The 15,576-nt window shown below is 42.3% G+C and overlaps 1 protein-coding gene across 1 annotated transcript in view; it reads left to right on the top strand.

The window, feature by feature from the left end:
- ANTXR1 (anthrax toxin receptor 1) overlaps positions 1 to 15,576 on the top strand; it is a 178,685-nt gene that overhangs the window by 73,196 nt on the left and 89,913 nt on the right. Inside the window, exons 12-14 of the mRNA XM_018554410.1 lie at positions 582 to 660; positions 8,517 to 8,612; positions 11,854 to 11,895. Coding sequence (XP_018409912.1) covers positions 582 to 660; positions 8,517 to 8,612; positions 11,854 to 11,895 — 217 coding nt within the window. The remainder of the gene's footprint in view (positions 1 to 581; positions 661 to 8,516; positions 8,613 to 11,853; positions 11,896 to 15,576) is intronic.

The following is a 15,576-nucleotide window of genomic DNA, read 5'->3' as shown; positions in this document are numbered from 1 at the left end:
GGGGGGAGTATCGAAGCCCAAACGCTTCGATACTTACCCCAGATACCAGAACTTCCGGTCAGTAGAAGATTTCCTCTGACCGGTAGTGCCGCAAGGGAACATGGAGATGGCTTCCTGGCCATAAGGAAGCCGGGCAGCAGGTAATGACTCGGCTCCATGCTGTTTGGCCGGCTCCATGCTGATTGGCCTGGGAAGCCGGCTTCCTGGCCAAACAACATGGAGTCGGGTGGCGGGTAATGACACGCATCCCGGCTTCCTGATTGCACCGGAAGACGGCTCCATACTAGTGGAAGTACTGATATCGGTACTCAGTATCAGTGAGTTCCAAAAGATAAATATCGGTACTCGTACTTGATACTGAAAAATCAGTATCATTGCATCCCTAGTTATATGGAAAGCACAAATACCTATAGTGAGTGACTTAACTTATATATTAGTCCCTGACCCTGTACCAGTCAGATATTAGCATCTGTCCTCTAGCTTGCCCTAGAAAACGCCATCTGTAATTTTGTTACTCTATTCTAATGTTATATAGATATTCTAATGTAACAGTTGTCTTTCTCTGTTTTCCGCTCCCGCAGGTTTGCAGCTCTTCACGTCAGCATGAATGATGGTTTAAGCTTCATTTCAAGCTCTGTCATCATCACCAGTACACACTGTGTAAGTCTGGAACTCATATCCTTGTATACTTATCATGAAGAATAAAACAATTAGGAAAGCTGCTTGATGTGTTATGATCAAATATTTGAGTTAAGGTCTCTATAGGATGCTAGACAGCGCCAAGAGTAGGCACGCTAGAAGTCCCTGTGACAGTGGAAGAATTAGCCACGCTACTTTCCACCGAGGGTGGCTTTTTTTGTTGTCTTTTTATTTTGTGACACATCTGGAAACAAGGAACGGAGCTTCAGCTGCAGCAAGTTAGCTGTGACTGCAAACTTTATTTTCAAAGCTACTGCCAGAAAAGATTTTGAGAGTTTTGGAAGAGCTGAACTTAACCCCTTTGACGCAGTGCAGGATTAAAGTTTCAGATATTTAATTATGCAAATATTCAAGCAGCACTTAGGGCCCCATTCACACCTGGATGTTTTGTGGCTCTAATGCCTACAATGCCTACATGTGCTACAATGCTCAGCAGGAGCAATACCATTGTTTTTAATGGCCCCTGTTCACATGTGAGCGTTCTGTTGCTTGTAGCAAAACGTCTGTAGCTCCAACAATCACATGAGTCAAGCATTTTGGCCCTAGTAGACTTCAATCTAAGCACATGAAAAATGACCCAAGAAGAAGATAGGCCACCTCACTTCAAAATTCTTAATCAATACATCTTTACTGATATATAATAGTGATGATGTGATACTATGATTATGCATCAATAAAGGTATATTGATTAAAGGAGAACTATGGGGTCAGTGTTTTTCCCCATAGTTCTCCTTGGGGTAACGGGAGGACACAAACTAGCGTCCTCCCATTACCCTAAGCTCAGTATACCGCGAGCTACAGCTTGCGGTATACTGAGACGCCGCACCTGGAGCGGATCCCGACTTAGATGACGGGATCCGCCCAGCTGCGTGAGTGACAGCTGGCTCTGCCTATCTAGAGGCAGAGCCAGCTGTACCCGTCCGTTCCGCCAGTCAGCGCTGGCAGATCGGAGCGGGGAGAGGGGAATCCAGCCCCTCCCCCTGTCACGGCAGAGAGCCGTGACAGGATCGAGAGGTGAGGTAACCCGGTATGTGTTCTCTCACCTCCCGATCTACTGAGCCGACCTGTGACAGTCTCATTGTCACAGGTCGGCTTAGAACTATGAGGTGAGTGGAAATCACTCATGTCATAGTTCTCCTTTAAGGATTTTGAAGTGCCAGTGACTTATCTTCTTCTTGTATTGCACGGAGCCACCCGTTTGTCACTGCAGCACCCATTACCTTCCAGGGACTTATCGGTCAGGTGTGCAATGGGTTATGGACAATAATCTGAAAACACACGTGTAATGCAGGTTTTTCAAGTGTTTTATGCCTAGTAGTTAGCTTTTCAATGGATACAAATTCTAACAAAAGGCTTATGTCTGAATTGCACATATAAACGCCTTCACAAAAACTCAAAGCCCAAAAAAACACCCACAAATGATCCGCCTTAAGGACCTATTCACACTATGCATTGCTGTAACATGAAAATGGCACCCCAAAGATCATGCATATAGTTCACTATAATCAGGGCCAGATTTACTCTCTCTGCTGCCCCAAGGCCAGGTTTGTCAATGCGGACCCCCACACCCGCCAAACCTCAATGGAGAATGGCAAACCTGCAAGCTGCATACAAGTGATCTCGGCAACATCGCAGAGATCACTTGTACATAACAATCGGTGGCTTCGCCGCTGTACATTTAGCTCTGCTTGCCCAAAGCAAGGCTAAATGTAGAAAACAACTACCCGCCCCGCACCCAGAAGTGCATGTCCTGGGCATCAGGAAATATGAATTCCCCACCCCTGCTGCCCCTCTACTCCCTGCTGCCCCGAGGCCGGGCTTTGGTTGGCCTTGTGGGAAATCCGGCCCTGACTGTAATAGAGAAGCAAGATGTCACCAGCACACCGGAATAATAGGTCAAACAAATGTCTTTTATTGGCGCATATTGTCACAGTGATAGCGACGTTATGGGGGCCGCTCACGGTCCCCTTCATCAGGCTCAGTAGACACAGTAGCCTTTAGCCCCCTGTAGCCCCCTTTAGAGCCAGGGGCCACAGACTTCTCCTATTGTAAACCTCGTAGTTTGCTATATTGTAGTTGTAACTGGAGTCTCTTACTATGTCCACTTATCGCAGAAAGTTTGGAGTTTGAGGGATACGCTTTATTGTGTAACCTAAGTTATTAAAGATGCAAACTTTCAGGATTCCTTAGATCCATCTTCTTCAGGCTAATTAATAACTTACTGTAGTTTAGCCAAGAAAAGATATTACTTAAACTCCAAACTCTCTGCACTGATCAGTGGCTAGTACAAAACTCTAATGTCCATTTACCTAAAAACTGAACACAAGTTTCCTGCAGAGGTTATAGTGTTAAAACATCCATGACTCTGGACCACGCAATAAAAGACAATCTTGCCGTCTCCTACAGTTTACATTTCCTTAATCTGTTTTTTCATGTGGTCTTTCATTCTTTTTCCATTTAAAAAGACACTGACGTTGCAATACGTGTGCATAATATAAGATTTATATTTTACATGATGAAACATTGTTAGAAAACTCATTATAATGAGACAGAGGTAACAATACTAAGCAAAAGTTGGTGCATTTACAGCACATCTTGAAGTGATAAATGGAGACAGGCGTCTAGATGTAGAGTCCTATGACCTGAGCTGAGGTCTAAGTGTGCAGTGCATGCTGTGCTCTGTCAGGAATATAGAAGAGGTGCAGACCTGCGTTGCAGCTATTTACTGTTATGCGGTACGCACATCCAACATATCTCTGACACAGTCTAGCTAGTTGGGTGTCTGTTCATTTCAACACAAACAGGGATGGATGACACCAACAGTGTTTGGATGATATTATTCACAGCATCTAGGGGTTATAATAAATACTCTATCGGAGTTATTTTTAAATGAGGTGCTGACGATATAATTATAGGGTGTATATTGGAATTAGAGGGTTAAATTTGCTGGAAGTAACTGAGTCTGAATTTCTATAAACAGGCACGAAAAACAATCCCTCGAATGCACAGAGTATTGTAGACATTCATAAGAAAACTGTCTAAAGTTAGTGTGAGAAATGTCACAACTAAGGACAGATTCATATACCTGTCAGAATGTGCATGAATATGTTGCATGGAGGCATGTGGGGGGTGACACTGAGGCTGGAGTGTCCATATTGAACACTCCATCCTCAGTGACTGTTCAGCCCCTTGGGCCACGCAGCATCATTGATTGCTAGGATGCTGTTGGTTGCATAGCATCATTGGTTGCTAGAAGCATCTGTGCTCCCAACAGCATCCTAGCAATCAATTATTCTGTGCTTCTGACAGCATCCTAGCAACCAAGGACTCTGTTCCCAACAGTGTCCTAGCAACCAGTAACTGGTGAGGGTGGAGGGAATGACACATGCAAACATGCCCTACACTGCGTGTCCACTCTAAGCACTCTGGCATGTCTCCATATACCAACTTAGAGATGGTCTTAATTACCTCCAGTTTCCTTATCTACAAACTGGTGGTAGTTCTTTTTGAATTTGTGCAGCCGACATTGTCCTAACAACCCATGAAGCTGTTCAGCTGAAAACATTCTAGCAACCTATGACTCTGTGTTCCCTACAGCATCCTAGCAACCAATAGCACTGTGCACCCAACAGCATCCTAGCAACCAGTCATAGGTGGGGGGAGGGGGAAGCACATGCAAACATGCCCTGCCCTATGGCCCCACCCTGAGCACTCTAACCTATCTCTGTACAACAACTTAGAGTTGGTCTTCATTAACTGACTGTTGAGGCCCAAATAAGTGAAAGTGGCACAAATAAGGACCTCCTGAATCTGTAGCAATAGGTTTATTTACCCAAGTCAAGTTTAGTACTTGTAGGGTTATTTAAGCCCAGTGTTAGCCAAAATGTTTTATTTTGTTTTGGTTAGAATGAGAAAGGGTTATGCTTTTAATTGTTGTTAATTTTCCTATTGAGGAGATTTGTCTTCACTTCCTTTGCATGAGAGGAATTGATGGGAAATCTGTCCAAAAGGGACACAAACAGGCAAAAGACATTTTTCGCAGAGCAGGGAAGTTGTAAGGATCTGGATCTGAACCCGGGACCGCTGCTGTATCTGGCGGTGGTTCTTCCCGCTGAGACACCTGGAACCTTGGATATCTCCTTGCCTGATCTCTGTGGAATCCTTAGTTGAACCCAGTTTTCTGGTGACCTTCCTGTTTTCCAGATCTTTCTGCTCCTGACAATATCTTGCTTCCAGCTCCTACTATAATACAAATTCCCTCATACTGCTATCCATGTACCAACCTTTGGCTGCTGATTCACTGACAATGCTTATCATCTCCTGCTTCAAAACTGAGACCTTTGGCTACTGACCTTGGCTTGATCTCTAACCACACTTCTGCCTGCTCCTATACTACTACTGCCTGCTTGTGTACCGAACCCGGCCTGTTATACCACAAATTTGCCTGCTGTTTTAGCTACTGGACAATTCGCCTGATCCCAGATCGTGACAGAAGGTTTAGAACTTCTGGCATTGTTTTTACTGCTGGCAAAAAAAAAGTTTATTACCGCTCCCAAGCTGGGTCGCTCCTTTGTTTTTACTGCTGCCTGTGTTTTCCTGGTAAACCCCCCCCCCATTTTTGTCTTGGTGTCACAGAGACAAAAAATGGGGCACATCTCTTTCGTAGGATCAAAGCCCAGGTTTTAAGATTCCCACACTCTACAAAATTGGAGTTAGGCTTTAAATAATATGGCCTACCATGCACTTCAGCAGTGTTGTGTTTGCTGAATGAACTGCAGGTTCTGCATGTGCTATATCTATCTTTCCTCCTTTGTCAGATATAAAAACAAGGACCCTTTTAAGCACCATCGTTTTTAGTCGGAATGCAGTTTTTTTTCCATGCTCTTCATCTTACTACCTTCATTATTTAAACAAAACAGACGGACCTCATAAGTATTGATGGTATAAGGCATATGTTTTCAAGCATACAGACACATACAATGGCCAACATGTGTGAAAAGGGCAACTCTAAGTTTTGTTAAGCAGATTGTTCTCTTTCTTCAAAGCTGAGATGAAAGTGTATGTGAATGCTAAAGGTTCCAAATTGTTCAGTTCACTATACATTCACATATTGTAATCAACACTCATTGCTTATAAGAAAACAATCTCTTTAAATACATGATTTTGTCATTTATAAAGTGGTAATGGGACCACTATTTGATGTTCTCTCCACCACTAGTAAGGGTACAGGGTAGAGAATTGTTCTGATGACCAGCAGCTTCCAAGTCACATCAAGAGAGAGCACTTTTGTTCCATGGAGATGGCTCTGGCACCTTCATGTTGTTACAAAGTTAGAGGGATGATTGCCATCCTTGAGCACTATCTGCCTTCAGCGATTTAGCAAAGACATAGTCAGATCAGCTGTCATTCAATTGGAAAAGGGTAGGGCTATAGACATGTCTTTCAGGAAATGATGGCATGAGGAAGGATGACATGATCAACAGGCATTTTTTGATCTTTTAAAATAAAAACAATATACGGCAACTAAAAACAACATACAAGGCCTTCCACAACTCTACACCAAGCTACATCACCAGACTCATCTCAAAATATCACCCAAACTGTCTTCTCTGCTCCTCCCATGACCTCCTGCTCTCCAGCCATCCAGTCATCTCCTCCCATGCTGACTTCTCCAGAGCCTCGGCCTTACTCTGGAACTCCCAAGCCCAATTTGTCTGCCTATCTCCTACTCTTTAGGCGATCCCTGAAAACTCATCTATTCTTGGAAGCCTTTCCTGACTCCATCTAAAAACAGCACTTTTATTTTCTCCATCAGCTCATTAACAGTTATTACCTTGTTTATCACCACTTGCCCTTTCCTTTAGATTGTAAGATCTCATGAGCAGGACCCTCCTAACTCTCCTGTATTGAATTGTATTGTAACTGTGCGGTCTCTTTATTTTGTAAAACACTGTGCAAACTGTTGGTGCTATGTAGGTTCTACGAAATCGCAAAAAACTACCATAGCCAAAATTGGCCATAGGCGACGTTTTAAAAGATTTGACCGCTCATCAGTGTTATCAGTGATTGATGGCCCTAGAATTATTGCTCTCACTGAGACGTTCGTGGTGATATGTAACATGTGCGGCATAATTGGAGCAATCGTCGTTTTAGCGTGTAGGCGCACCCAACGTATTTTTGTGCATCTATGTGGGGGACTTAACATTTTGTGGGTTTTTTTGTGTGTGTGTGTGTGTAAAAAAAAATTATTTTGTGAGCAATTTTTTTTTTTTTTTACCTTTTTTTTTTTAACTTAACTTTATTGTTATCACATAGGGGGGGTAAGAAGTCCCTCATGTGATAACAAATAACAGTGACAGGTCCCCTTTATGGAGACATCAGGGGTCTCTAAGACCCCGAATGTCACCTAAGGTCCCCCAGAGAAGCTGATGAAGCACAGATCACTTCCTGCATTCAGAGACCGGGGAGGAGGGCGGAGGGAGATTGTTTACTGAACTCCCTCCGTTCTCAGTGCACAGAGCCACATCGCCCAGGATGGATGGAAGCCCGGGGTGCGCGCGAGCAGGAGCGAAGGACGTCTAAAGACGCCCACCCGCATCCAGGAGACTCCTGTCCGGCCGTCTTTCAACCTTCGGCGGACGGGAGGTGGTTAAAGTTCGAAAAGCGCTTTTAACTGCCCAACACGAGAAATCCCACGATTTTCAATGGCCCTGGTTCACACCTGAGCAGAAATGCCTGAAAAGATACAGGAGCTTCTTTGGGCAGTTAAAAGCACTTTTCCTCCCCATAGAATTAATTAGAAATGCACAAAAACGCACAACAGAAGCATGTTGCACATTTTCGTGAGCCTTTTTTGAACGTTTATATGCGCGTTCTTCCATTGACCACAATGGTTTATGAGCTGCCAATCAAAACGCGCGTCTTCATGTATGCGCGGTAAAACACGCATACAAAATGTGCACAACACGCAAATAACCGCATGCTGCTAACGCGAGTACAAACACGCAAAACAGTAGACATGTGCACTGCCAAAAAATTTGTTTCGTTTTAAATTCGGATTTGTGTTATTTAGTTTTTCGGGATTCGGGAGTGAAAGTCAATTCGGATTCGGAATTCGGATTCGAACAAAATTCGGTAGCGGTAGGTCATTCGAACGTTCGTTTCGTTTTCGTTTCTTATCCGTTTCGTTCATTCGTTTGTTCGTTTGCAGCAAAGTGACTTTTGAGGGGAAAATGTTTTTCTTCAACGAAGGAAACGAATAAGAAACGAAAACGAAACGTTCGAACGAACTACCGCTACCGAATTTCGGAAACGGAAATTCGGATTCGTTTGCATTCGTTATATCTGTAATTCGGAATTCGGATACATCCGAATGTCCGAATTTCCGAAAATTCGTCCGAATTTCGATTCGTAACTAAACGAATCGCACATGTCTACAAAACAGTGCTGCCTAGGTGTGAACCAGGGCTTACAGTTGATTTCCTATAGAAAGCAACCACAACGTAGAAAAAAGTCTGTACTCTGTCAGCAAGCTGCTTCCTCTGTGTTAAGCAGTGGTCTCTCTGTAAAGGTCCGCTACCCTGCTGAGTACTAGACCTCTACAATCTGCAGGGAGCATGAGCATTGCTGATTGGCTGAAGGTGTCAAGTTTTTGATTGGCATATTATGTGATCTCCACCTGCAGGGAAAGTATGGAAATTATTACTTGGTTGTATTTTTAGTGATTTTCTTATTGTAAAGCAATGCTTTTTTCTAAGAGCCGACGTCTTCTTTAAATAGGCCCGTTGCACACCTCAACATTCTGTTCTTGTTCACAGTCTGACGGAACGATATTGGCGATAGTACTGCTGATCTTGTTTCTCCTCCTGGTTCTGGCTCTGATGTGGTGGTTCTGGCCCCTGTGCTGTACCGTGGTAAGTCTCACATGTCATCATCTCCGTGTGTTCATGGAACCTGGCGTGACCCGGCCTTGTGGAATGTGTTTAACCTCACTTGTTTTTCTGCATCCAGAGTTTTAATATCACTGCGCTTCTTGTGTATATAAGCAGCATCTTCTGTTTGTGGATCACAGTCATGACCTGAAAAGCTCTCTGTATACACATGCAGTAAACCACATCATCAATATAAACTTCTATTGCTATTAAAAGAATGTGTATACATTACAATGGCAGGCCGGCCTTCCAAAGTGGTTCCTTGCTTAGATATCTTATGTATCTCTGGACTCAAATGGTACCTTCAGAATTTACTTGTATGTATAAATTAAAGTGTATCTATAGCCAACATTTTAGACAGAGTAGGGAATGGATAAACCCCTTGTCAGTTTTTTTGTGTGTCCTCGTCCTGTGACAGGGTTTTCTCTACACTTTCTGTCTAAGAGACACAAGAAGAAGTCTCTCCAACATGAGGGAAATTGACTTTGGGACAGTTGTCACCAGGCAGAAATTATCAAATGGCCATCTAATTTCCTCAATGGTCTGGAGTACCTGGTACAGTCAAAAGATAACAATTGAGAACAGGAACTTGCTTTAGACCTCAAGCAGACAGGTGCATGAAGCAGTTGAACCTAAATTGTGTTCTTATTTCCACTCCCGAGATAACCAGCTGCATTGTACATCTGCCCATAGTAGTGAATGGATGTAGGCATTTTTATGTGGGTTTATGCCGCTACTTGTGTACACCCAATCCTGCGTAAAGCCATACACCCCTGGACGCCATGCACATGTGGGGGTTTTCACAAGTAGTGGCATGAACCCACATACAGCCACCTACACCCATTCACTTCTATGGGTGGCTGTATGATGCAGTGGTTATCTAGGGCGTGGAAAAGCACCCACAGTTTATGTGCAATAACCTCATGCGCCCGTGTGCATGGTTCCTATGTCTTCCAGCCCACTAATTTAAACACATGTTTCTAAGCTGTTATAAACTGACTTAAACACTTTAGAGTCTGTGCTGTGACTTTGAGAATGAAATGCTTCAAACTGCATCCAGCTAGAGAGATCAGCTATTGTTTGTTTAAGGGCTCATTCACCTGAATGTGCACAACCATACAACCTATGCAGAAACCTTCACCACCAGGAGGGACAACTGCTGCATTTAGTTATGTGCAGCTGCCTTTGCAACTCAATGGCAGGATGCAGCTACACATGACTACATACCAACCTGAACTTGCACATCTGTACAGATACAGATGTATGCCCTTGGACACAGACAGATGCAGATTTCCAAGGGCATGCATCTGTACCTGTACGAGGGTGCAAGTTCAGGTTGGCACGTAAAAGCGTGCAGCCACGTCCTGTCATTAAAATGCACTCAGGGACCAACTGTCCCTGCTGGGTGTAGGTTTCTGCATGGACATGCACACTGTATGGCTGTGCACATCTATGTGAAACCTTAAGCTCTCTTACAGCTTATTAAGATTATAGAAATACTTTATCCATAGCCTGGGTGCAACTAGATCAGTAGATCCAGAGATACAAACAGATGATGTGACAAATCTTGACTTTCCTTGTAAGTCACTCTCGACCCTACCCCTTCCCATCTCCGAGTCTCCCTATTGGCCACTAAGGCTACCCATCACTTTGGAAGACAAATGGGCAAGCTTGGAAAGTGGGTGGTAAATTTACATTGACTTTTTGCAGGAAAAGTCGAGATTTGCATATAAATTTAGCAACCTATGTCACTGGATCTACCAGCAGTCACTGATGGTAATGTCTGTTTATGTAAATTTTTTATCATGTTTTAATTTTAAATCACCCAGGTTTGTGATATGTTTACTTTCAGCATAGTGCCATGGCCTCCTGGACTGCATTAGCATTTCATTTAAAAATTTAGACAAACAACTACACAAAAGTAATCTGTGATAATTCTAGTGGCCCTTTAAGAATTGGCTATAGCTCATTAGCTGTGATTTTGTTCATTGCAGTATTTAATTACCCGGCTCTAGGCTGTGCTGATGCAATAAAAAGTTCCTGGAAAGCTAGAGGGAGAGAGATTCAGAGAGCTGGCCAGATGTTGGATTCCAGGGCCAAGCTGAGTGATTGGTGAGGTAATCCAGCCATGTCACTGGGGAATATCTTGAATGGCTATCCAGAGAGGTTGTGAGCAAATGGCACCAGCCCTGGAGCCCTGTCCTTCTATGCATACGTGGATTAGTGTGCGTGCATGGGTGTGCCACCAACATATGTTACATATTTGACACAATTTATGGAAACTTTTTTTTTTCATTTAGTGAAATACAAAATACATTTTTTTTAAATGAGCTGATGAGTGACTTTCAAGGAATACACAAAAGTATAAGTTCCCCATTCAGTGGCCCCTTTAAGATTAGCTCACCGCTTCCTTCCTCCCCCTTCACAGCTGAATACTTATCGAGTTCCGACCCGGCCTCTGTTGTTTGTTACATCCTGCAGTGAATACCTCCTTCTCCTGGCCAACAATACTCAGTACGCAGTACATCTCCATTGACTTCTATGGGGCTTGTCTCCCGGCTGGGAAATGAGCCCCATAGACGTCAATGGTGATCTACTGGAACCAGGAGACTGGCCTGGAGAAGGTGATGTCCGTTGCAGAATGCCCACAAACAACTAGGGCCTGTCAGAACTCGGTAAGTTTCCATCTCTGTATGGGGAGGGAGCAGTGATGTCATCTTAAAGGGGCCAAAGGATAAGTTTACTTTGTTTTAAAGTGTACACACTTTAAAACTGAACCCTGCGATAGGGTAAGAAACTCATCATTAGGCCTTTTTTCACATGGGCAGCAAAGGGACAGTAAAAGCAGGCGGTTGAGCCACATTTTTACCAATCCCTCCTCCCCTCCCGACTGCCCACCTAAAACATAGCAAGCTGGCCACTTGGGTTTGTACACATGCCATAACCACAATGCTTTGTTTTATGGCCATGGCAAATGTTATACTTTGCTAAACATGATCAATACAGTTAATGGGACTGCAATGGGACCACGTGCCAATCGGTATTGCAATGCAAAATCCCGCTACGAGATAAAAATAAGAAAAAGCACGCATTTAACAGTGAGTAAAAGTTTCTGACCAGGGTTCAACTTTAAATAATGTTTGCGACTTGAGAAATGTTCTGTTATGTATACAAGATAAACTTTACTGTTTGTGTTTAGTTTTCTATATTTGTTGCCTTTCAGATTATCAAAGCACCTCCCCCACCTCCAGAAGAGGACAGCGAGGTAGGACATATTTGTATTACCTTAATTCTGGGCTGTTTTTAGTTCATGTTTCCCCCCCCCCCTCTCCAGGTTAATGGGACTATACATGAGGGTCATTATTTGTGTTTTACAATTAATAATAAAAGCCGCGCTGTGTGAATGAATCTACAAAAGTGTCAGATATAGTAGATACTGGCCGTGAAATAATGTGATACAATGTGTAAAAAGTGCGAAACACAGAAGAAACACATGTGTATAACATGCACCTCAGTGTAAATACATTGCTACAAAATATCCATAATGAAAAATCAAATACAATAGATAATAGCTGTGAAATAATGTGAAAAGGATAACAACTAGAAAAAACGCATGTGTATAACATGCACTTCAGTGAAAATAATAAATGGTTAAAAAAAGTCCATGATCCTGGATCTTCAATAGTCCATTAAGAAAATAGAAGATAAAACAGTGGATGTAAAATAATCTCAGTCTCCTGTGAACATCAACAGAGAAATCTTCTGGAATGCACCTCACCTTTAGCAGAGACCCACCAGGGTCTGTATGTGCTCTTCCTCTAATTCAAACCAGGTAGAGGAAGCACCTGATGCCGAACACCTCCTCTCAGGTACAGACTCTCATTGCAGTCTCAGGAGTTGAAAGCAGTCAATTCATCCAAATGGCCCATGCATCAAACAAAAAGTGGAAACTCGTAGTGCAGATGGTTTTAAAACGATACAAAACTTTATTAAAAAGGATACTACTCACATATCATAGATAAAAGTAAGGTTTTTAGTAAGCAGCCACAGACACTGTGTGCAATAGCTCAGCTCCTATACTCCACCCTACGTACGCTACGTCAAGGAGCGTGACTTCATCAGGGGTGTGGAGACAGGAGCTAGACCGAGCGCATATATTAAGACCAGTTGTCATGGTAGCAACCATATACAAATGGCGGCCATGACATTTTCAAAAATAAAACAGCATGCTAAACATATTACAACTGAGAGTAAAATACAAAAAAGTGATTGACACTGTGGCACTTATTACCCTTCATCCAGCTAAGTGGGTAAAGCATTAAAGCATACAGCACAAGGTAAGTGGAAAATAAGTAATCTAACAAATAAAACAAAACTATAAACCAACTCAGTAAAAGCCTGTTAAAGAAGACAGGGTGATACATGAATGGTAAAATCTTACTATTGCTGTAGTATACCATATTGCTTCCTGTTATTAATTGCATGCCATGTGAGAAAACCTCAAGAAGGAATACTATGAGGGATACTATTTGTGTTTTACCTCTGACCTGAGCTTGCAAAACAATTCTGGGAGAAACGCAGTGTTTGAATTGGATCTTCTGCAATGGTATATTGTATTATTGCATTAAATGCAACTTACTCTGATGTACAGAGACAATGCTTCCAGCTACATCGAATCAGCATGCTAAACATATTACAACTGAGAGTAAAATACAAAAAAGTGATTGACACTGTGGCACTTATTACCCTTCATCCAGCTAAGTGGGTAAAGCATTAAAGCATACAGCACAAGGTAAGTGGAAAATAAGTAATCTAACAAATAAAACAAAACTATAAACCAACTCAGTAAAAGCCTGTTAAAGAAGACAGGGTGATACATGAATGGTAAAATCTTACTATTGCTGTAGTATACCATATTGCTTCCTGTTATTAATTGCATGCCATGTGAGAAAACCTCAAGAAGGAATACTATGAGGGATACTATTTGTGTTTTACCTCTGACCTGAGCTTGCAAAACAATTCTGGGAGAAACGCAGTGTTTGAATTGGATCTTCTGCAATGGTATATTGTATTATTGCATTAAATGCAACTTACTCTGATGTACAGAGACAATGCTTCCAGCTACATCGAACATGCTTGCGAATTGTGTATGATCGTTTGATATTCTTAACCCTTGCTTGCTATATATATATATATATATATTTGGCAGCACAGCATTGCGCCATGCCACCACACATATTCGTACCACCTGTCTGTTAGTAGCTCACTCAATTGCATGCCCCTATTGCTGTAACTGCAGTTCACTGTCACCTAGCATCACACTCCTGTTTACATGATCACTGTGACAGCCAATCACAGTGATCACATGATCGGAATTTTGAAATACTGCCCAGCAAACAGATGATGGTTCTCCGGCATTGCCATCCACTTAAAGGGCCAGGGGGCATTGAAAAGGGGCCAAAGTAAAGCTCAAGATAATGCAGGATAAGATAAAGACAGCAGGTATGTGCAGTAACAGCCAATCAGTTTTCAGCTGTCTTTAATTTACAAGAACTTGAAACAATCACATTACTGTATGCTCTATGCTTTGCATCAATAACAGTTACATGTACATGGTACATTGGGTCTTTATGAAATAGTACAGGTGTAACAATGTGACATCTTATCTTTTATTCTTATGCTGCTGCTATGCTTTTTTGGGGCATGTGGTGGGGTAGAAAATGAGATTATTTTTACTTCTGCTTTTTACTTTTTTTTTTTTTTACTTTTATAAAGTTCGCTATATTTCACATTTTTAACTGTTTCCTGTACAAATTTGGCACTTGCACTCTATTATCAAGTTTACACCAAAGACAAGAACTCTGGATGCTAATAACATAACTACTTTTACATGATACATTGAGTCTGGCCACAATGGTGTCTGGCGCATAAATTACAGCCATGCCTTCAATATGAAAGCCAAGCCTAATACTTAATCTGATCTAAATCAACCCTATGCCTTAAAGTGACACTCAACTTGGTCGTTAAAGCTTAAAAATGCATTCAAGTAACTTAAAGTGACATTAAAGGCAAAAACTTTTTCCCCCTTCCCCCAATGTTAATTAAAGCACTTACCTTAGATGATGTCTCTTAATCCGATCTTCCTATGGAAGGAAATGGGGATTGAATAATTGACGCAAATTTATGATCAGGGTATTCTGTGCCCGTTTCAACAGTTACAGGCAAGTTATTCGCTACCGAATGCTCAATTTTATAAATATCTGCAACTAAGGCATGCTCTCACGGCACATGCAGGTGTACGTGAGGTCTGTATTAATGTAAATGCGGTTATAGATAAATTCTTTGATACAACAGTGACGAGAGGTTTGATCTCAAAGATGTATGCAAATGTATTACCTGGGGTCCTGAATAAATCTCCCATGAAATGTAAAGTGGGCTGGGAAATGGACTTGGGGCCTCTGGATGAAGCCCTCTGGAGGGAGGCATTGCTGTCAATCCAATTAGTTTCACCATCTGCATCGCATAAATTGACGCAGCTTTATATTGTACATAGAACATATCGGACCCCTGAATTCCTACATAGGATAGGATTCAGGGAAAATTCTAAATGTCCAAAGTGTGGGGTTGAACCTGGTTCGTTAATACATCTGCTATGGCGATGCCCGAAGCTGAAACGATATTGGCAGGAAATAGTGGACATAATAAATATAGCCTTTGGAGTCCATATTTCTAATAATCCCTTGTTATGTATCCTGGGTATTTTTGGACCAATAAAGGTGGAATATTACACAAAGGTGGCAATAACGAGGGTTCTATTTGTAGCTCGGCGTAGTATAGCCCTTGGGTGGATTTCAGCAGCGCCTCCCACAGTAGAGGAGTGGAAGAAAGAACTAGATAAAGTGGTTAGATCTGAGGGAATTATGCCCAAGCACAGAGGTACTATGGA

This window comes from Nanorana parkeri, unplaced genomic scaffold (genome assembly GCF_000935625.1).
Source record: "Nanorana parkeri isolate BGI_ZX_2015 unplaced genomic scaffold, ASM93562v1 scaffold157, whole genome shotgun sequence".
Taxonomy (NCBI): Eukaryota; Metazoa; Chordata; class Amphibia; order Anura; family Dicroglossidae; genus Nanorana; species Nanorana parkeri.
Note: the sequence above shows the minus strand (reverse complement) of the source record. Positions and strands in the feature narration are given on the sequence as shown.